The sequence below is a fragment of the Salvelinus namaycush genome, chromosome 4 (genome assembly GCF_016432855.1).
Source record: "Salvelinus namaycush isolate Seneca chromosome 4, SaNama_1.0, whole genome shotgun sequence".
Taxonomy (NCBI): Eukaryota; Metazoa; Chordata; class Actinopteri; order Salmoniformes; family Salmonidae; genus Salvelinus; species Salvelinus namaycush.
Window position 1 is genome coordinate 25,022,990 of NC_052310.1, and position 23,697 is coordinate 25,046,686.

The window sequence follows — 23,697 nt, forward strand, 5'->3', positions numbered from 1 at the left end:
TCGAAGCAGTCTTGAAGCGTGGAATCAGATTGGTCGGACCAGCGTTGAACAGACCTGAGCGCGGGAGCTTGCTGTTTTAGTTTCTGTTTGTAGGCTGGAAGCAACAAAATGGAGTCGTGGTCAGCTTTTCCGAAAGGAGGGCGGGGGAGGGCCTTATATGCGTCGCGGAAGTTAGTATAACAATGATCCAAGGTTTTACCAGCCCTGGTAGTACAATCGATATGCTGATAGAATTTAGGGAGTTTTGTTTTCAGATTAGCCTTGTTAAAATCCCCAGCTACGATGAATGCAGCCTCAGGGTGTGTGGTTTCCAGTTTACAAAGAGTCAGATAAAGTTCGTTCAGGGCCATCGATGTGTCTGCTTGGGGGGGAATATATACGGCTGTGATTATAATCGAAGAGAATTCCCTTGGTAGATAATGCGGTCGACATTTGATTGTGAGGAATTCTAAATCTGGTGAACAGAATGACTTGAGTTCCTGTATGTTGTTATGATCACACCACGTCTCGTTGATCATAAGGCATACACCCCCACCCCTCTTCTTACCAGAAAGATGTTTGTTTCTGTCGGCGCGATGCGTGAAGAAACCAGCTGGCTGCACCGATTCCGTTAGCGTCTCTTGAGTGAGCCATGTTTCCATGAAGCAAAGAACGTTACAATCCCTGATGTCTCTCTGGAATGTTACCCGTGCTCGGATTTCATCAACCTTATTGTCAAGAGACTGGACATTGGCGAGTAGTATGCTAGGGAGTGGAGCGCGATGTGCCCGTCTCCGAAGCCTGACCAGGAGACCGCCTCGTTTGCCCCTTTTACGGCGTCGTTGTTTAGGGTCACCGGCTGGGATCAGATCCATTGTATTGGGTGGAAGGCAAAACACAGGATCCGCTTCGGGAGAGTCATATTCCTGGTTGTAACGATGGTGAGTTGACGTTGCTCTTATATTCAGTAGTTCCTCCCGACTGTATGTAATGAAACCTAAGATTACCTGGGGTACCAATGTAAGGAATAACACATAAAAAACAAAATACTGCATAGTTTCCTAGGAACGCGAAGCGAGGCGGCCATCTCGGTCGGCGCCGGAAGTAGAAGCATGTGTGTGTGTGTGTGTGTGTCAAGGTTGGGGTCATCTCAAGTTGAAGTCAGCCAATTCAAGGAGTGATTAAAATACAAAAAAATTAAACTTTTGCAGTAAAGTTCTTCTCCTTTCGAGTTTATTGAGAATGAATTGAGCATAAATGGCCTATTCTCACTTATTGAATTATGATTTCAGTTTACTTCCTGAATTGACTGATTTCAATTTGAAACTGACCCCGACCCTTGTGTGTGTGTTATTCTCCAGACTACCCCAGCTGCACTGAGAAAACCTGTGCCAATGGAGCTTGCTACAATAACTCGCAGCACTGCAACGGGCTGCAGAACTGCCGGGACGGCTCAGACGAATCCAACTGCAGTAAGTCAAATGGGTCAGGGGAATCGAACTCGACAGCGTCAATCGAGTTAGTTAATTGAACTTCAGTGGATCAAGAGAGTCTGAAAATTCAACTGAATATAACCGTCACATAATGGTCTGTTTGAGGGAGTAGTCTTGACCCGAAACACCAAAGACACCTTGCAGGATGATCAAATATATGGCCCAATTAAGAAATGGCAGATTGACATAATCAAATAGTCATGCATTTCTTCCCATTTTTAATGACAATAACAAATGAAGACACAAAATATATACTAAATATATGTCAGGCATATGGGTTGACATAAGATTCATGAATTTATTACATTTTCCTATATGTCTGCTCTTTTGCTGAGTATATTACATTGTGTCTCTTAGCGACACAGCAATGTCCTCTGCACCAGTTCCAGTGCACCAATGGCTACTGTATCCCTATGTCCTTTCTCTGTGACCACTGGGACGACTGCGGGGACAACAGCGATGAGCAAGGCTGTGGTAAGAAGCACATAGACCACCCGCAGTACACAGGATATTCTTACCTCACAACATAAACACGTTGAAGTCCTAAAACATTGGTGTAAATATGTGTTAATCTGAGATTGCTATTTCAAACCTTTGTACCTCTGGCTAAATCAACTCAACAATATCAACCATACAGAATCTAATGGAGGTTTCCTCGTGCCTATTGTTATGAGCCCACATGAAAAAAAAATGCTATAGTATACTATGGTATAAATATAATAGTATTCACTGTTGTGTTATTTGCGGACATTACTGTAGCATTTACTACAGCGTTATTTTTGCAGATAATACTGTAGTATTTACAAAATGCTATAGTAAACACTGCAAATGATCGAGGGATACTACAGTGTGAAGTATAATATTCTTCAGTTTACTACAGTAAGTACTGTAGTATTCTACAGTAAACTGTAATATTTTTTAATGTTGGGAGCAGCCGTTCAGATTTGATGGGTATTCATGGCTTTGTTAAATGACACACACACACACACGCACACACGCACACACACACACACACACACACACACACACACACACACACACACACACACACACACACACACACATTGTATTGTTTTGTATTGTATTGCATCATATTCTTCCCCTTAGTGTACCAGAGCTGTAGTGGAACTCAGTTCACCTGCCCCAGTGGCCGCTGCATCCCTCAGAACTGGGTGTGTGATGAGTTCAACGACTGTGGGGACTACAGCGACGAGAACGGATGTGGTGAGAAATTCACTAGGAAATCTTGGACAGTTTATTATGTCACTGACTATGAAGACTGAGACATTGTTGATTTGGAAATCTAAACGGTAATATGTAATAAGTGACAGAGAGGAACATAAAAGAGGAACAAATAACATTGTAGCTGTATGTGTAGCAAAGTAAATATTCTAAGTAGTGGTCATACTAAATGAAGTGAATGGAAACGTTTTTTTTTTTAAGCATACTGTTTCATCAGCCCTAAAACATTGACGAATGAATGAATAAATGACAAATGAATGAATTACATTTTATTTTCATGTTATGTCGCCAGTTGGCAACCCATTCCTTACGGGATTAATTGACACATAAACAAACGTTACAATAATTCACTGTGATAATTCAGTGATAATTCAGTGATAATTCAGTGATAATTCAGTGATAATTCAGTGATAATTCAGTGCACGCTGCATAAAGAGTGAAACATAAATCAATACATAATAGTAAATAAGGTTATCCAGGAAATAATTATATGGACATTTTAGTCAAAGCTGAGTGAAATGTATAATTATTGGATAAAAATAACTGTGCCATTGAGGCCTACCCAGCAAAAGGTGGTAAATAAAATGTGTTGTCTTTTCTCTTTCAGATAGTAACTCCCGAGACTGTTACCCTGGTGAGTGGCCTTGTCCAGGCTCCTCCATGTGTGTGCCAGTGGGCAAGGTGTGTGACGGCAAACCAGACTGCCCCAGAGGAACAGATGAGACCAACACCACCGCACAGCAAACCTGCAGTGAGTCTCTTCTTCTATCTGACACGTTTTACTACAGGGCACACCTTTGTACTGGGTTTTATGAGGTTAACAATTTGGTCAGCATGACCTTCTCGAAATGTGTTCGGAACGTGGGCATGGACACAGGCACGCACGCACATGCTCTCATACTCTCGCATTTACTCGCTCACACAAACACACACGCACACACACCAGATCTGGGTTCAAATACTATTTCAAATATCTCAATTACTTTTACATACATTCGAAGTAAGTATTCAGATATCTTTCATTTGAAAAGACAAGTAGTTTAACATTTTCATGTATTTGGAAATACACTTGGAAAGCTATTTGAAAATGTCAAATACACTGACTCAAATACACTCCCATGCGTTTAACCAAGCTATTTGAAAATAGTATTTAAAATATGTATTTTGAAACCCTCTTAAATACAATTTGTGTTGACTATTTTTATTTTTTTTACCAATAACCATTCAAATACGCAAATAAAAGTACTTGTTTTGGGCTGTGTATTTTGAAAATACTCAAATACACAGAAAAAGTATTTTCAACATCAGATACATAAAATACACATGTATTTAAACCCAGATCTGACACACACATACGGACACGCACACACTTAAACGGTCAGTAGCGTACAGTCAGCTCAATGCTGTGTGATGTTAAATTGGGCAGTAAAGCCACGGTCCTGTGGTCATGCAACAAGACTGTACTCTTGAATGTTTTAATGTTCCTCCAAGCTCACCTGTTACGACCGCTGTCGTCACATTTATGGTTTTAACTCTCACCTTCCCTTATCCCTTCATCAGCATGCAGCATGCACACTCTTTGTTAAATATTTACCTTTGCACTTTTACTTACTACTGTGCACAACTACATAAAAAATGTCCTCTTTAGTAATTTTACTGGTGTTATAGTGTAAGTCATAGGCAGCCAGTAGAAGTTGGATTGTGGACATTCAGAGACAGTTTCCCCCAACAGAGATTAAGTTTAATCATTTTTTAGAATCTCCATTCAACATTCTTCTTAGTCCAGGACTAGGCTTGATCTGTGTCCAGGAAATGGCCCCTCAACGGCTGCTACCCAAATGGCACCCTACTCCCTATTTCCTGTGCTACTGGTCAAAAGTAGTGACTATAGGGAATAGGCTGCCATTAGGGACGCACAATCTAAAAGTGTTAAAAAAGTGTTTGAGAACTAAAAGTGTTAGTACAGCATTGGGGGTGTAGTAGATGATATTTCCTGTTGCAGTCTAGCCCATTTCCACCACTATCTCCCATCTCTTTCCCTCTCCCAGGCCTGGACCAGTGCTCAGCGCTGAGCTGTGAGTACCTGTGTCACCTCACCCCACAGGGCGGAGCCTGCTACTGCCCAAGTGGCTTCACCGTGGCCAATGACAGCCGCTCCTGTGTGGGTGAGTCTGAGTGTGAACGGTTGGATTGGTGGTGAGTAGTAAGGACAGAAACAGCTGAAGGAAGTGAGGAAGGAAACAGGGCCACTAGCAGTGATGTGACAAACACTATGAATGAATCCACATACAGATGACTAAATAGAAACAGATGTAGGCCAGAGAAATTAACAAAAATTACCATTCTTTAACATAGACACACAGAGGTCTGTTCTATTCTATTCTATTCAATTCTATTATGTTAGTGTAGGTACAGGTAACTTCCAAAATAAAGTAAACACCGACATAAAGTGTCTTAATAGGGCGTTGGGAAACCACGAGCCGCCAGAACAGCTTCAATGCACCTAGATTCTACAAATGTCCTGAACTCTATTTTGCATTTTTGTATTTATTATGGATCCCCATTAGCTCTTCCTGGGGTCCAGCAAAATTAAGTCAGTTTTGCAATTTTAAAAACATTACAATACATTCATAACAGATTTCACAATACACTAAGCGTGTGCCCTCAGGACCCTACTCCACTACCACATAACCCAAAATCCATGTGTACGTGTGTGTATAGTCCTTATGTTATCATGTGTGTGTATGCATGTGTCTGTGCCTATGTTTGTGTTGCTTCACAGTCCCTGCTGTTCCATAAGGTTTATTTTTATCAGTTTTTTAAATCGAATTTTACTGCTTGCATTAGTTACTTGATGTGGAATAGAATTCCATGTTGTCATGGCTGTATGTAGTACTGTGCGCCTCCCATAGTCTGTTATGGACTTGGGAACTGTGAAGAGACCTCTGGTGGCATGTCTTGTTGAGTATGCATGGGTGTCCGAGCTGTGTGCTAGTAGTTTAAACAGACAGCTCAGAGCATTCAACATGTCAATACCTCTCACAAATACAAGGTGTGATGAAGTCATTCTCTCCTCCACTTTGAGCCAGGAGAGATTGACATGCATAATATTAATGTACATCCAAGGGCCAGCCGTGCACCCCTGTTCTAAGCCAATTGCAATTTTCCCCGAGTCCCTATTTGTGGCACCTGAACACACGACTGAACAGTAGTCCGGGTGCGACAAAACTATGTTCTGTAGGACCTGCTTTGTTGATAGTGCAGTTAAGAAGGTAGAGCAACACTTTATGATGGACAGACTTCTCCCCATCTTAGCTAGGAGAGATGCGGCACCATTCTTCCACAAGAAATTCCATAATTTGCTGTTTTAATTGATGGTGGTGGAAAACGCTGTCTCGGGCGCCGCTCCAGAATCTCCCATAAGTGTTCAATTGGGTTGAGATCTGGTCACACACACACACCCTTCAGACTCCCTATGCTCCTTTGAAAAGCTCCTTTCAAAGTCAATGAGATCTCTTCTTCTAGCCACGGTAGCCAAAAAGAATGGGCAACTAAGCATTTTAATGCATGGCCCTACGCTGTGTGGAAGCACCTGCTTTCTATAATCTTCGTATCCCTCATTTACTCAAGTGTTTATTTTATTTTGGCAGTTACGTGCAGGTTTAGGCTACATGACAACACTGTGGTTTTGTGTTACCCAGACTATGACGACTGTGACATCTGGGGGATCTGTGACCAGCTGTGTGAGGACCGCCCCGGGACCCACCGCTGCAGCTGTGCAGATGGATACTTCCTGGAACAGGGCAACCGCTGCAGGGCCAACATCTCAGGTAGAGGATGTGACACCACTAGCGTCACTCGTGATCACGTGGGCGCACTACTGTATTTTTGCTCAGGTTCAAGTTAATTTAATTCGTTCACATGCAGACTATAATTGATATCTTAATTGTGTGATGAATCAAATAAACGTCAAACAAACATTCATGAAACTTATATTTAGGGAACTGTAGTTTTTTGTGATAAGTTGTGGTGTGGCTAATGAGCTAGCACGAGTGAGCATTGTGTGAAAGTGATGCGCTTAATTGTGGAAGTTCCATTGAAGGTCATTATTACAAAAGGGTCATTGTGAAAAGACCTTCCTTGTGTGCATAATTGTGCTTATGTAAACTTACAGTAAATGTACCAGTTATCATTCCAAAATATAAAATGACTGTCCTATATAGGGTTATCTCCATTATGATCAAGTTCAAGGACCTGGATGTAAGCCCTGTACTCTTTTCAATTATCTTCTCAGAAAACATGTTAACTTGAACTCAGGTCTCTGTCTAATCCATAGATAATAACTTAACATGGTGTTAGAAGTAGGATCAGAATGAACCCTTTACAGCAGGGGTGGGCAATTCCAGTCCTCGAGGGCCTGATTGGTGTCACAGTGTTGCCCCAGTCCCAGCAAACACACCTGACTCCAATAATCACCTAATCATGATCTTCTGTTTAGAATGCAATTTGATTAATCAGCTGTGTTTGCTAGGGATGGAAAAAAAGTATGACAGCAATCAGGCCCTCGAGGACTGGAGTTGCCCACCCCTGCTTTACAGGATAACAACCTATGCTTTATATCTACCCTGTAGTTGGCTTGCCGCAGCTCATCTTCACCAATGGTGGTGACGTGATGATGGCAGACATTCATGGGCGCTTTATCAGAACCCTGGTCCCTTCACAGGGCAGAGGTAGCTCGGTGGGTGTGGGGTACCACTGGCACAGTCAGAGGGTCTTTTGGACAGACACTAACACTCAGAAGGTGGGTTGTATTTACTGCTTGTGGGTGACATTTTCCTCACGCTAAAACAGGACTGCGCTGTGAACTAATGCAATGATCTAAATAAGGGGAGCTCCAATGCCTCAGAGCAATTGCATTGGTTTTGGCGCATGTAGTGCACTGTTTACTACATTTCTGGTTAAACTAACGTTCCCTCTAACGGAAATTGTCAAAGAAAAGTTACGACATAAATCGCTTACAGTGCATTAGCTCACAGTGCAGGTGACTTTGCCAGAGAAAATGTTTGACCATTGTCTGAAAAAGAAGCAGCCAATCAGGGGAGACCTAACATCTAAATGTGTGAACATTTGTATGAATATAGGCCCCAAAAAAACATACTTGTGTGTCATGCCTTAAAGAAATAGCTCATTTTTAAATGTTAGAAAAATCAATGTCTCTGTTTGGTATCCAATAATGAAAATGTCACACAAGATTCATACAAGTAAGGGAGTGAACGTTATTTATAATAAGGGTTACATGGAGAAAATCGGACCTCTCTGAAATTAAAATTGATGTCCTTCCCTTATATATTTGACCTAAACCCTCACTGAACGCTTGAAAAAAAAAGTGACCCTCCCCTATAACCCAATAAAACATAAAGTGGATGGCAGTGAACATGTCTACCATTTACAGTCACTTCTTGGACAGACCAAAGCCTTGGATATGCCGTTTTAGAAAACTGTTCTTCATCCTGTAAGCGTTACAGAATTTTTATAGCATGCAGGGCTGCTGGCCAGAAGCTTGTGGGTTCACAGACCACCCTGGACAAGTATGGATGGAAAGATCTCCTTTATAGTAAAAACATGGCATGAATCTATCATCATATTTGCAGGTCTTTTATAAACATTTCATGCAATTCTACATCATTTGACATTTTAGCAGAATATTTTTTTATACCAAACAAACTACCGCAATTAAAGGTTAAGAACGGACAGAGATATAGGCCTATTTGTTCATCTTGTCATATTTCTCCAATGCCAAATCAGTGTGCCTTGTTTGCAATGAAACTGTCCCGGTTTGCAAATAATTACATCTGAGACCTCATTAGGAATCTGAGCACGGTACTTTCAAAAGTTAGGCTTACCTTTCCACCCCAGACCGCAGGCCTACTGACACATAAACATTTAAGCTTTAATTAACTGCTGGCTACTTTTCTTCCGTGGCTTAACCCAACGAGAGAAGGTCACAAGAGTTTCCCTAAAAGCTGTCTGGGTTTAAACATCTTCTATTGTACAGAAAGTGAATAGCTTAATCAATTGATGGTAACAGAATTTGATTGATTCCCTAGTAAAGTTGTTGTCTCCTCGGCTATAGAAGGTTGTAGCTCAGCCTCTGAATGTCAAAGAAACGAAACAATGATAACCCCATATGCATCTTAGCCACGTTTTCCCTGGTATTTTACAGCTTCTTTCTAGCATAAAGCAGCACGGACCAAAGTGCTGTAGATCACTTTAGATAATCGGATCTGTTTTATTTTCTTCAAAATCTTAATCTAACAATAGGTAGGCCTGTGCTTTTTTTGGACATTTTCTTCAATAAAAGGTAGGTCTATGGCATACCCTCTCATACCGCCTCAATTAGAGTCCTGGTTTTAACTTAACAGTCCTTCACTGACACGGAGGTAAGCTATTTAAAGAGTGCATGGTGGGTGGAGGAATTGGCAGACACATCTATGGATATAGCAGCATATAGCCTAATTTCGTCGATCAAACAGGTAGGCTCCAACACAATAGGCTTCAACACTAAGCCCTCTTGTTAGTCAAGTCTAATTAAAATGAAGATGTTTGAAATGAATTATGTCAACTTGAATTTGGCTACTTTCAGCACCATGAGCTGTCCACTTCCGATTGATTGTGCAGCAGTTGCTGCTTCTAGTTTCAGCACCACAATGTAAGTTACTCGAATCTGGTAAATAACTCTCATAAATACATCATGGGCAAGAAACATCTTGTTTTTATTCAAATTTTTATAGTAGTAGCAAGCTATCAAAGTTTACCTCCTTCTCCTCTTCGGGTCCTCATTCTCAAATTGAAAAGCACGTAGGCTATATGCTAGACCGCCCGCAAGATATAGATCCCAGCATTTTTTCAGAAGAATTCTTTGACTCTCCTCCTGAACTGCCACTGTAGCAGTACACCATTGGTTAGGCAGCACAAAAGTTTTGATCAGCAAGAGCAGAGCAGGTCATGGGCTCAGGTTTGGAATATCCACTGCAGTGTGTAATGCAGCCTAGTTTTATTTACACAATCCCAGCAACGCAAAAGACTCAGGAAGGAAATTAATTTTCTTAGAAATATAACTTTGCTCTGTACTTCTCTGAGCATGCAGTTCCTAGCCTATAGCCTAAAGGCTGTGGATAATTTGAGACCACACTAAATAGCCTATAGGCACACTTGATATTGTGTGCTCAGCAGAGAATCAGAAATGAGGGGCGATATAAAGCCTAATAAGCCACTAATTCTAAAACACTGCAGATTGAATAAAAAACTAAACCCTCTCCTTGAATGAAATTGAAAAAGCATCCCCCATTTTCCTCCCGAAGTCTAAATGTTGAGAATAAGATTGACATATTTGCTATATGTAATAAACTCACAAACTAAAAACGCACGTCAAACCAGCTTTGTTTGTGTTTGCTGAATCAGACTTGTCTTTAAATTACCGTTGCAACACAATATTAATACAACAAATACATTTTTTAACACATTTGTCATGCAATCATTTCTAGTATGGCGTGTCCCTTGAAACTGCACTCAGGTTAATGGTGCAATCTGGGATATATGCAGCTGTTTTTGAACAATTGCAATGAATGATATACCTATTTATTCTTCAAGAATCCCAGATTGTATCTTAAATTAGTGTCACTCTCTCCCTATAGGTGTACTCTGCCAACTTTGATGGAGGTGACATCCAAGAAGTGCTGAACGAGGCCGTTCACAGTGCCCAGAACATCGCTGTGGACTGGATCAACTTCAAGCTCTACGTCCTAGAGGCCAGGGTGGAGCGCATCGACATGTGTGACTTTGACGGAGGCAACCGGGTCACCCTTGTGGCCGAGAACCTTTTGACTCCCCACGGGCTGGCTCTGGACCCCACAGTGGGGTAAGAACTTTGAACTTTGAACGTCTCACCACCAAAGAAATGAAACATGGAACCCATCCCCTTTACATGAATATAACCCATTGACAAACAAACCCATTGAAAAACAAGGACAAGGAGATTGAAAAAGACATTTGATTGTCAACCTTTTCAACTCTCCTTACATGTATGTAAAACCAACACTGTTTTTGAGCACAGTTATGCTATCTTGGTCCTAACCAAGCTTACATCATGAATTCAGTTACTCTCCCACACTGTAATGCCCATAGTATTATTAATAACTGCTAACTAGCACTGTCTAACGCAAGTTAATCAACTCAATGCTAACCCTCAAAATCTAACTTGGCTCCTGCTTTTTGAAGGTACATGTTCTTCACGGACAGCGGCTACATCAGTGAGGACATGAAGCTGGAGAGGGCTTACATGGATGGTAGTAACCGTGTGGAGCTGGTGAAGACCAGGCTGGGGATGCCGACTGGCGTCACCCTGGATATTGTCACCCAAAGGGTCTATTGGTCCGACAGCCACTTTAACATGGTGGAAACGGTCACCTACAGTGGTCTGGAGAGGTATGCATGCAAGTCCTCAGGTCTCAGGCAAGGTCCTACTAGTTAGCGAGGTGGATCTGCAACTGGAGGGTTGCTGGTCCAAATCCCAAGCCAGACAGGAAAAATGATAGGTATCCTAGATGCCATATCCTGCCTATATGTCCTTAACCTCAAAACAGCTCACACATTTGCATGAGCTCAAATTGACAATGAATAATAAAGTGTTTTTTTTACCGAACCACCACCTTTACACTAGCATGCTTTCATATATAAAAATCATTGCCGTCTACAGTGTTAGCCATGTTTGCTAATTCTCCACAGGAAAACGGTGCTCAACGGTGGCACCCAGGTTCCATACCCGTTTGGCATCTCTGTTTTTGAAAACCATTTGTTCTTCACCGACTGGACCAAAATGGGGGTAATACGGACCAACCGCTTCAACGGTAGCGACCCGAACCTCATCTACCGCACCACAGACAGACCCGGTCACATTGTGGTCGCGCACCCTGTCCTGCAACCCATTGGTGAGTAGAAGAACAGCAGACTGCCTATCAATAAAGCACATGGTTTTCTCCAGTGTTACAGTACTTTATAAGCCTGGTTCCAGATTTGTTTGTGTTGTATAGCCAACCGCTAGGGTCATTTTCATGTTCAGGAGTTGATAGAAACAGCACAAACAGATCTAAAATCAGGCTAGTACTTTATACAGTATATCTTACCAATGAATGTACTTTTGCTAGATTGGAATGTGCCCGATTCTGCCTGGCATGGACCTCTGCAGGAGGTTGAGAGCATGTTTCTCTGTCTGGTTGCAGTAAAGTCCATAGGCATTGTGAGATTTGATCATCACACAATGATATCACAGCATATACAACCTTGGGGATATTTAAGATGGTTTGACTTTGAACATGAACATCCTTACTCGCATTTACGAATCTAACTTTTTAAGAGATATTTGATGGTCGTCAAAAGTCACTACATTTTGGGAGAGCGGGTAGACGTAGGACGGCGGACGTAAAGGTAACGTAAAGGTAATGGCGGACTGAACGAAGTTATGTAGAGCACCTCAAGATAAAACATAATATTCGAAATATCTGCTAAATTAGACTAAAATATTAGCACTAAATAATCTGGTGGGTGATAACCTTCAATCTGGATAATAACACAAAACAAATCCTAAGATTAGAGACATTTATCGACAAATATTACGAAAACAAGCAACACCCAAACATGACGGAGAGTAAGACAGGGGAACCGATTCAAAAACGAAAACGTGACTCCTCAACCGACACTGATGATTTAATATTCTCACCACCGGCAATGGTAAAGGTCGAAACCGATCTGTTAAAATCAATAAATGACAAACTGGGTATACTTGAATTAGTTAGTAAAGATATAAAAGAGTTGAAGGCAAGCCTAGAGATGAGTGATGAAAAAGCTGCGACATTGGAGAAGGAAACACACGCGCTAAAAGGGACAGTCAATAAAATTGAAACCGAAATGAATGAAATTAAAAAGGAGAACACCGTTCTGAAGGAATGCTTACTAGACATACAAACTAGATCCATGAGAGAGAATTTGGTACTTACAGGTATCCAAGAGAAAGAAGGAGAGGTTCCTGAATCTGTAGTTAGAGAGTTCCTTTTTGCAGCGCTTCAGATTCCACGCGAAGTTATCGATAAGATCCAACTTGAACGTGTACACCGCCTCGGACAGAGAGGGCAGAGGTACGAACGCCCAATCGTTGCCAAATTTGCTTCATTTAAAGATAAAATAATGGTTAAAAGCCTGGGTAAAAGACTTGCTGGGACCAAAATTGGCATGAATGATCAGTTTCCGAAAGAAATTGCAGAACGGCGCAAAGTTCTGTATCCAATTTTCAAAGAAAATAGATTAAAAGCGAAACGAGTAGCTCTCGTCGTTGATAAACTATATATTGATAACCAGTTGTTCAGAGACACAAAGACTACTCCATGGTTATTTTAAAAAATTACAAAGTTCTCATAGATGAGGAAAATAAACACAATTCAAGCCCGGTTATTGATTGTAACAATACAATACAAAATATAGCTTTTCTATAAATCTTCATATATAACTAATTGAACACAAGCACTATTTCTACATAGTGAAGATAAAAACTAAGTAAACAGAAGGCACAGTATGTGTGGATGGTGTGGTGTGTGTTTATTTTTATTTGTTATGTTTGGAAAGTTGAGTGAGTGAGTAATGAAATAGTTGCATATCCCAGAGCCAGTGTATTGCTGTGGGCCGGGTATGAGAGGGCTTTCAATGTTGTTCAGATGATGGATATACTTTTATAATGAATTATACGTCTTATTTATTTATTGTCCTATCATGGGGAACTACATTTTTAAAATAAATTATATCTAATTATTTATTATCCTATTTTAATGGTACGGTCCATGGCCCTATACCCTAGACACCCACATGAATGGCCCAGATACTAAGGAGAAGTCCCTAACTGTTTTATGTGCATGCTGTAAGCGGTCTGTATGCAGCCAAAATGAGGTCAGGGACCAAGAGCAGCACTGCCCCCTCAAGATTCTGAGCCTGCTTGGCAGGGTTGGTCCTGCAAAGCCAAAGCCCCCTAAAGGGAGAGCATAATAAACAAGAAAATTCTCAAAGCTGCTAATGAGAACCTTGACGACCTTGTACCTAGCCGGTGGGGATTCCGGTGGGGTGCCCCCACCCAGGCTGTGGCAGTGCTGGCAACACTAGCTGCAGTAACCCATGGGGAGGGGGTCACACTCGGACATTCAGAGAGGGGGTATATTATTGTGGCCCTGGTGGCACGAAATCAAGTCGGACTGCATGGAGATGCTTGGGAACATGGTCAAAATGGATGACCGTATTGTGGGTGTTTCAGGAAGAAGGTGTACATTTGACCTCCATCATTTAGGATGTGACAATGGTAATTAAATCTCTACATTTATGCTCATTTTTTGCGCGGTCTTGCAGGCCTTCTCATGCAGCTGCAACTGCAAGTACATTTGTAAATCATGATCCATCTTGAGTTGGGCTCTGGGATGGTGCAATTGTTGAGAGGGTGAGCTTATGGTTGTGTGGGGGTAAGGGCTGAATGTGTGTGGGTGTATGTGTGTATCCCACAACTGTTGCGAAGGAAGAAGTAAAAGATGTTAGGGACTATAGAGGATGATTCACAGCAATATGTAATAAAAATAGAGGTGAGGGCGATGGAAATGCATTTGGCAATGGATCTGCTTCGGTTCGGTGGATGGCGCTGTGTGCACTTTTCGAAGGATGGATCCCAGTCGGTCCGGGGCTGTGCGATGCGGGGGGTCGGGGGTGGTCTGCCGGTCATTGGGATGACAACCCAACTCGAGATGGGGGCTTTTGGCGGGTGGAATAGTGGGGACCAATTGGAGGTTTGCTTAGTGGAGATGCAAATGTCATGGTACAACTATATAGACACTCAATCATTATGTTACTTTTTAATAGGACGTTTACAAACATATATTTTGATAAAAATAATTGAAAGGTGTGTCTCATTATGGTAAGTGGTGAAATAAGTATAGCCAGTTACAATTGTAATGGCTTAGCAGATAATAAGAAAAGACGATCAGTATTTACCTGGCTAAAAGAGAAGGATTATAATATCTACTGTTTACAGGAAACCCATTCGACAGTTTTAGATGAAGTTTTGTGGAAAAAGAACTGGGGGGGCGAAATATATTTCTCCCATGGGCAAAGAAATTCAAAAGGGGTGATGGTTTTAATTAATAATAACTTTGATCCAAATGTGCAACTTGTCCAAATAGATCCTCAAGGTAGATGGATTATTTTAAATATGTTATTGGACAATAAACATATATGGCTTATTAACCTATACGGTCCGAATAATGATGATCCAAGCTTCTTTGACAATATATATAAGAATGTATCAACTCTACAAGCAACACTAGACTCTATTATTATAGTGGGAGATTTTAATACGGTCTTAAATACCTCTATGGACCGGAAAGGAAATCACACTACAAACTATCACCCTCAGGCACTTAAGGAAATCAGGAATGTCATGGATATATTGGAATTAGTGGATATATGGAGACTTAAATACCCTGACCTAGTGAGATATACATGGCGGAGGCTTAATCAAGCTAGTCGCCTTGACTACTTTCTTATATCATTCTCTCTGGCACCAAAAGTTAAAAAGTGTTTGATAGGGGACAGAATGCGGTCGGACCATCACATAATTGGCATATATATTACTCTTACAGAATTTCCACGTGGGCGAGGATATTGGAAATTTAATCAAAGCCTACTAGATGATAAATTGTTTAGAACTAGGACAGAAGAATTTATAACTGACTTTTTTAGACATAACATAGGTACAGCAGATCCCCATATTGTATGGGACACTTTTAAGTGTGGCTTTAGAAGCCATGCAATTCAGTACTCATCTATAAAACAAAAGCAATTTCGATCAAAAGAGTCCATATTAACAAAGGAAATTGAAGGACTAACAGTACAGTTAGATAACAATAAAAACGGTACCATAGAGGCACAGAATAAGTTAGAGGAAAAACAAAAAGAAATGGAGGAACTTATTCAAGAAAGATCCAGTGTAATATATTACAAAAATAAAGCGAACTGGATGGAATATGGGGAAAAATGCACCAAATTCTTTTTCAATCTTCAATATAGAAATGCTACCAAAAAAAACGTATTAAAACTTGTTACAAATGATGGAGTCACGCATGATTCACCAAATGATATTTTGAAAGAGGAAGTAAAGTACTTTAAGAATATATTTTCGTTTCAGGCTCCTCCATCTCCACTAACTGAAACTAATTGTATGGATTTTTTCCCTAATAATAATGTAAAATTAACATCTGTACAGAAAGACTCATGTGAAGGCCTAATTACAGAGGAGGAACTACTTGATGCAATTGGGGCCTTTAAGGATGGGAAAACTCCAGGACTGGATGGCATACCAGTGGAAGTATACAAACATTTTTTTGATATACTCAAAGGACCATTATTAGCTTGTTTTAACCACTCCTATATAAATGATAGATTATCGGACACGCAACAAGAAGGTGTGATATCATTATTACTGAAACAGGACCCAAGTGGTATATATAAAGATCCAGTCCATTTAAAAAATTGGAGACCTCTTACACTTCAGTGTTGTGATGCAAAAATCCTAGCAAAATGCTTGGCGCATAGAATAAAAAAAGTTTTGTCAGATATTATTCATCCTAATCAGACAGGTTTTTTACATGGACGATACATTGGAGATAATATAAGGCAAGTACTGGAAACAATAGAACACTATGAAATATCGGGGACACCAGGCCTGGTTTTCATAGCTGATTTTGAAAAGGCTTTTGATAAAGTACGACTGGAGTTTATATATAAATGCCTAGAATATTTCAATTTTGGGGAATCTCTTATAAAATGGGTAAAAATTATGTATAGTAACCCTAGGTGTAAAATAGTAAATAATGGCTACATCTCAGAAAGTTTTAAACTATCTAGAGGAGTAAAACAAGGTTGTCCACTATCGGCATATCTATTTATTATTGCCATCGAAATGTTAGCTGTTAAAATTAGATCAAACATTAATATTAAGGGATTAGAAATCCAGGGCCTAAAAACTAAGGTGTCATTGTACGCTGATGATTCATGTTTTCTTTTAAAACCACAACTAGAATCTCTCCACGGCCTCTTAGAGGATCTAGATACATTTGCTATCCTCTCTGGATTAAAACCAAATTATGATAAATGTACCATATTACGTATTGGATCACTAAAAAATACACATTTTACATTGCCATGTAGTTTACCAATTAAATGGTCTGACGGTGATGTGGACATACTCGGTATACAAATCCCAAAAGAAAGAAATGATCTCACTCCAATAAATTTTTATAGAAAGTTAGCAAAAATAGATAAGATCTTGCTACCATGGAAAGGAAAATACCTGTCTATTTGTGGGAAAATCACCCTGATTAACTCTTTAATCATATCACAGTTTACCTATTTGCTTATGGTTTTGCCTACACCTAGTGACCTGCTTTTTAAATTATATGAACAAAAAATATTCAATTTTATTTGGAACGGCAAGCCAGATAAAATTAAAAGGGCCTATTTATATAACGAATATGAATTCGGAGGGCAGAAATTATTAAATATTAAAGCATTAGACCTCTCACTAAAGGCATCAGTCATACAAAAGTTATACTTAAATCCAAACTGGTTCTCTAGTAGATTGGTACGAATGTCTCATCCTATGTTCAAGAAGGGCCTTTTTCCCTTTATTCAGATTACACCTGCTCACTTTCGGTTGCTTGAAAAGGAAATAATCTCCAAAATATCTTTATTTTTTAAGCAAGCCTTAGAAAGTTGGTTGCAATTTCAGTTTAATCCACCTGAAAGGACGGAACAAATAGTACAACAAATCTTGTGGTTAAATTCAAATATAGTAATTGATAAAAAAACTGTATTTATCGAAGAAATGTTTAAAAAAGGTATAATTTTTGTGAATGATATCATAAATAGGACTGGTGGAGTAATGTCACACATGCAGCTAACACAGACATATGGAAATGTCTGCTCTACCCAAAATTACAACCAATTAATTGCAGCATTACCACAAAAATGGAAGAGGCAGGTGGAAGGGGATAAAAGTAAGGAACTTGTATGTCGGCCTTATATTAAAGAACATAAATGGTTAAAGAAAAGTGTGATAAATAAAAACATATACCAATTTCATTTAAGGACCAAAAAACTTACAGCTGTGCCATATAAATTGCAAAATAGTTGGGAAGAGATTTTCGATGTACCCATTCCATGGCACATGGTGTATGAATTGATACGCAAAACAACGCCGGATTCAAAACTTCGAATTTTTCAATTTAAATTATTGTACAAAATTCTTGCAACTAATAGAATGTTATATATATGGGGGATACAATCTTCCCAGCTCTGTAGATTCTGCTGTGAGGAGGCAGAGTCATTAGACCATTTATTTTGGTATTGTCCGCATGTAGCTCGTTTTTGGTCACAGGTCCAGGAATGGTTGAAGAATTGCAACATTTGCGTAGAACTAACGCTACAGATAGCAATACTGGGGGATTTGAAAAGCCATAGTCAATCAATCAATAATATAATAATTATTTTAGCAAAAATGTTTATTTTTAATTTACAATCCGTGGAAGCTATGAGAATAGGAAGATTCAAATCTTTTGTGAAGCATCACAGCACAGTTGAAAAATATATGGCAAATAAAAATCCGAAATGGATGATGTTGGAAGATAGATGGGAAAGGTTGAGTGGAGCTGAAGGGTGGGACTAATAACAAGATAAACAATGTAGGGCATACGGGATCTGTGAAATGTGTATAGGTGCGGAGCTATTGTGAAATAGCACAGTTACAAGTGGAAATCAAACTGGATGGACAACAGAAATAGAGGAAGGACTAAGAACAAACAAGAGAGAACTATTATAAAGTAGACTGTGTCTGTAAAATGTGTATAAGATGTATAAATTGAAGGTAAAAACAGAAATGTTTATCAGTTTACTCCAATTGGGGGATCGGTGGTAGGGTTTGCGGGGAATAATAATAAAGGTATACTCTTTAAAAAAGTATGTATGTCTATGTAGGTATGTGTATGTATATATGTGTATATGTATGCATACGTGAATGGATATATATATTTACCCAAAAAAATATGGGGGATTGGAAATGATGCAGACAATTACATTGGAAGCAACATTCTTTCCGCAATATTAAGCTGATCCACCCCCAAAAAAAATAAAAATAAATAAATAAATAAAATAAAAATCACTACATCTTTAATATATTTTTTTGTGGGCTTTTAACATTGTTGTAATTGACCGTGTGCGGTTCAACTCTGCTCTCTCTCTCTCGCTCCCACAGTGATGAGTCCATGCGGTCGAAACAACGGGGGCTGTCAGCACATCTGCGTCCTGAGTCACCTCTCCGACAATGATGGCCTGGGCTTCCGCTGCAAGTGTCGCCTGGGTTACGACCTCCATGAAGACCGCCACAGCTGCTTCAGTGAGTGACTGGGACGGAGGGGGTCGCATAAATTATTAAACGCCCAATTAATTCGTAAAATAACAAAATGACAGTTCTGCCACTTGGTAAAAAGTTTAATAATAAAGAGTTTTTGATTGTTCTGTCCCCCCTCCAGAGGTGAGAGACTACCTCCTACTGGCCACCCAATACGCAGTGCGTGGGATCCCCCTGAACGTGTCCCTCCAGGAGGATGTGACCCTCCCGCTGACCGGCCTGGGGGTCACCTTCTCCTCATCGGCCGTGGAGTTCGACGGCAACGAGGAGGCCGTGTTCTACAATGACCGCAGCAGGCAGATCATCTACAAGTCCAACACCAACGGCTCCAGTGAGTTTGTAGTCTTTCAGGGCCCGTGTTCACAAAGCGTTTCAGAATAGGTTTCCTGATCTAGGGTCAGGTCTTTCCTGTCCGTATAATCTTATTCATTATGATCTAATGGGGAAAATGTATCCTAGATCAGTGCTCCTATTCTGAGCTACCCAGGTCTGGCTGAATGCGTTCTGTCATGTCCTGTCTTTACCACAAGGTGGCGGTGAAGATTGCAATGTGTTGTACTGCAATATCAGCTCTGTTCCAATATTCACTTAGCATACTACTTAGAATGAAGGGATTTATTGGACCTGCATCCTAAGTGAGATGTTAGTGTAGACATAGAAAAATAGATTCCTGTCTTTATGCACATAAGTGATTTTGTAGTAGGAAAAAGATTGCACTGAAGAGGTAGAAGGCTGAAGAGGACTTTACACATTAGACTTCACCTTTACACCTTCTACATTGCTAGTTTAAGTCTGCGTTGCTACCTTAAAGTGATTTATTTCTCCAACTCACTAATTCTACTCTTTCATTTACTACAACAAGCTTCATTGAAGTTACTGATACGTAACATTTCAACATATCTGTTTTGTTCTCTGGTATTAAAAAGGAAAAATACCACATCCCATTGTCAGGCGACGGACAAAGAAAACATAAGAGTTGTGGACATGAAATTTTTCATGCCGGGAATTTAATGTTTTGTTCTCCAGACACAGAGATCCTGACAGGCTACAGGGTGGGCCATGCGGAGTCCATGGCGTACGACTGGACCTCCAAGGTCCTCTTCTGGACATCCAGCTCCTACAGGGTGGTGGTGGCCTTCAGAGTGACCGACAAGTCCAGGCGGGACATCGTGACAGGCCTGAAGAGCCCCAGGGGTCTCGCTGTGCACCCCAGTGCCGGGTGAGAACCAGAATTTTTACTTAAACGTAATCTTTATTTATTCAGGTTAGTTTCATTGAGATAAAATCTATTTTTGAAGAGAGACCTGGTTCAACCAAGACAACAGCAGCGGGGAATAATGTTTCAAATAAATGTCAGACATAACAACACGTCATAAACAATTTAGGATCAGTTTTGCCTCGTAGACCACAGAATAAGAATACATGGACAGGGGGGCTTTCTCTCGAGACAGTCCTATAACAAAGATATTGGCCCACAGATATCTGTTCTGGACTGACTGGTACCGGCCAGCAGTGATCATGAGGTCCTGGACTGACGGCAGCAACGCTGTTCCCCTCATCAACACCACATTGGGCTGGCCCAACGGACTCACTATTGACTACATGTAAGGAGGAATACTATACACATCTGTTTGTTTAGGTGTTTCTATGCGTCCCAATTTTCCACCCTTCTGCCCAATCATACTCGACTGGAGTGATTGCCGATGAAGACTTCCCTTCATGGATTTAAAAGGAAAGGACTGGTATATGAAGTAAAGTGGAAACTGCCTCTAGCCCATGCCTTTACCAATCCAATGCTTTTAAATGTAAGGGGGAAGAGTACACAAATGCACACTTTTCAGAGAATTGCAGGTCGTCCCCTAAGATTTCACTCCTGCTCTTATAGTAATGGGCGCTTCCTTCACACTTTTAGTCAGTTGACATGTTTTTAAAACAACTGGCATTTTATATGGAATTGATAAGATCTCTGCTAGCATGTCACAGGAATATTTGTCTCATCAACGTAAAGATGCATAGCTGATTCCTATGATGATCCGGCGCCTAAATAACAACCTGATCTCTTCTGACTTGGTTCCGGTTGGCAGGAATGACAGGCTGTATTGGGCGGATGCCCTTCTAGACCAGATAGGCCACGTGGGCATTGACGGGTACGACAGACAGAAGTTCTCCAACATCGGGCAGATCACCCAACCCTTCTCCATCACTATCCATGCAGGTGGGCACAGTCAGATGAGCCCATGACTCTTATCTTTATTTGTGTGACTGTGAATTGAACTACATGTACATTTACATGTTAACATGTGGGTTACAAATAACATATTTTAATTTAGTTTATTGGGGGGGGGGGGGGTGACTATGGATCTGTCTCCATCCATTCATACGTACGTTAGTCACACACAATATCTCAGAGACCATGGCCCGATTTTGACGAAACTTGAGTGAATGGTGCGTCTTGCCATGAAGATCTGACATTTGCAAGATTACACTGATTGGCCCAAGGGGGGTGCCATAGTACTCATCTGAAATCTTTGAACGAGCATATCTCCTGTCCCGTTTGAGCTACAGCCATGAAATATTATACATATATGCAGGACGCTCATGAGTAACATGTTCCCGTAAGGTCCTACAGTATAGGTTTTAAGGCTCCCGAGTAGCGCAGCGGTCTAAGGCACCGCATCTCAGTGCTAGAGGTGTCACTACAGACCCTGGTTCGATCCCGGGCTGTATCACAACCGGCCGTGATCGGGAGTCCCATAGGGCGGCGCACAATTGGCCAGCATCGTCCGGGTTTGGCCGGGGTAGGCCGTCATTGTAAAACAAGATTTTGTTCTTAACATATTTGCCTAGTTAAATAAAAATAAGCTCTGTCCATTAGATTTTCAGAATTTTTTTGTCCCCCACCAAACTTTGAAAAAACATGTCTCCTGCCCTGTTTGACCTACAGTCATGTAATGTTTATACATATGCATCTCCTCATGATAAACAAAAAAGTTTCCCACAAGGACCTATAAACTCTGCCTATAAGATTTCTGCAAATTAGACTTTTTGTCCAACACGATTGTGTGGGGGAATAAAATGCTGCTACTCTTCCTCCCTATACGATTTAATGACACTACATTACCACCTGGTCTTTTGTCACAAAACTTGATTGCACAATGATAGAAGATCAGAAGATAGAAGGTCACTCCAAGGTCACTCCGATTGACCACATGGTATCTTAAATGTGGCTATTGCGTGCTTGGCCCCTGGAATTGCTACTTGCAGCTATATTTCTGGATAATTGACATTCAGATTTAAACCCAAAAATAACCACATAGCACGATTTCGCAACAGCTCTGACACATCTACCGGTGAAATGAATGTATTTTCCCACATGCCACTAAGTTTGATGTCTTTCCTTTATCCTGTAATGCATCTCCATATCAAGCGTGGAATCCTTTCTCTGACATCCCAGCCATTGAGAGCTATCAAGTTTTGATTTCCAACGAGGGACAAAATACTTTTTTTTTCTCTCTCCCATTAATCCACACAACATAAGTTTTAATAATTGGCACTAATTGGCCCAAGCGGGGAGCTGCATCATTCATGATTACTGTTCCTTTTGCAAAATTTTCTCTTTCACTTTTTCATCTCTCACTCTCTATTTCTCTCTCTCTTCCTCTCCCTTTTTTCCCTCTCTTCTTCCAGATTACCTGTTTGTGTCAGACTCGAGGACCAGGTCGGTGTTCCGGATGCGGAAGAGGGACGGGGGTGAAATTACCCCTATCCGAAAGGGAATCTCCGGAATCCTGAGTGTCAAGGCTTACACAGCTGACCTTCATGGCTGTGAGTGAAAAATAAGCCATTTTACAAACTATTTTGTTTTGTGAATAGAGTTTATGCACCTAGTACGCAAAATTAGCATTAGCATTTAGGTTACTCGCGAAATGTCATCTCTACTAGCCTGGGTACCAGTCTTTTTAGTTAACATTCCACTCCTTGCCACTCCTGACAAATGGAGTGTAATGTTAGCTAAAAAAGACCGGTACCCAGGCTAGTAGAGATGACATTTCGCGAGTAACCTTAATGCTAATTTAATACTGCCATTCGGTTAAACCATCCTCGTTTTTTTTTAACACTATATCCCTGGTTAGGGGGCTGGTGAAAGAAAGGCTTATTTTGATGCACTGCTAAACTACAGCTGTGCTGTGTCTTTTACCATTGTTCTTTTAAAAATCAACTGAGCCTCAAGTCACACAAGTTAAACACAGACATTGCTGCATTGATTTGTGCTTATAAAAGCTTTTGACATTGTTCTGCAGCATTTCATCTGGGTGCTATAAACCAGACACTATTTCTCTCTCTTTCTAATAATAAAATAATACATGGGTTTTAAAGACCCAAATATGTTTCTGCATGTCTTTTTTGCACATCTGTTCTTCTCCTCTCTGCCTCAAA

The 23,697-nt window shown here is 40.6% G+C and overlaps 1 protein-coding gene across 1 annotated transcript in view; it reads left to right on the top strand.

Annotated features, from left to right (window-relative positions):
* lrp2b (low density lipoprotein receptor-related protein 2b) overlaps nucleotides 1–23,697 on the top strand; it is a 127,762-nt gene that overhangs the window by 10,448 nt on the left and 93,617 nt on the right. Inside the window, exons 5-20 of the mRNA XM_038990738.1 lie at nucleotides 1,341–1,451; nucleotides 1,830–1,946; nucleotides 2,580–2,696; nucleotides 3,322–3,465; nucleotides 4,763–4,879; nucleotides 6,416–6,544; nucleotides 7,346–7,515; nucleotides 10,409–10,632; nucleotides 10,992–11,198; nucleotides 11,499–11,701; nucleotides 19,105–19,245; nucleotides 19,382–19,591; nucleotides 20,287–20,479; nucleotides 20,739–20,864; nucleotides 21,345–21,475; nucleotides 22,948–23,085. Of these exons, the coding sequence (XP_038846666.1) occupies nucleotides 1,341–1,451; nucleotides 1,830–1,946; nucleotides 2,580–2,696; nucleotides 3,322–3,465; nucleotides 4,763–4,879; nucleotides 6,416–6,544; nucleotides 7,346–7,515; nucleotides 10,409–10,632; nucleotides 10,992–11,198; nucleotides 11,499–11,701; nucleotides 19,105–19,245; nucleotides 19,382–19,591; nucleotides 20,287–20,479; nucleotides 20,739–20,864; nucleotides 21,345–21,475; nucleotides 22,948–23,085 (2,478 nt within the window). The remainder of the gene's footprint in view (nucleotides 1–1,340; nucleotides 1,452–1,829; nucleotides 1,947–2,579; nucleotides 2,697–3,321; nucleotides 3,466–4,762; nucleotides 4,880–6,415; nucleotides 6,545–7,345; nucleotides 7,516–10,408; nucleotides 10,633–10,991; nucleotides 11,199–11,498; nucleotides 11,702–19,104; nucleotides 19,246–19,381; nucleotides 19,592–20,286; nucleotides 20,480–20,738; nucleotides 20,865–21,344; nucleotides 21,476–22,947; nucleotides 23,086–23,697) is intronic.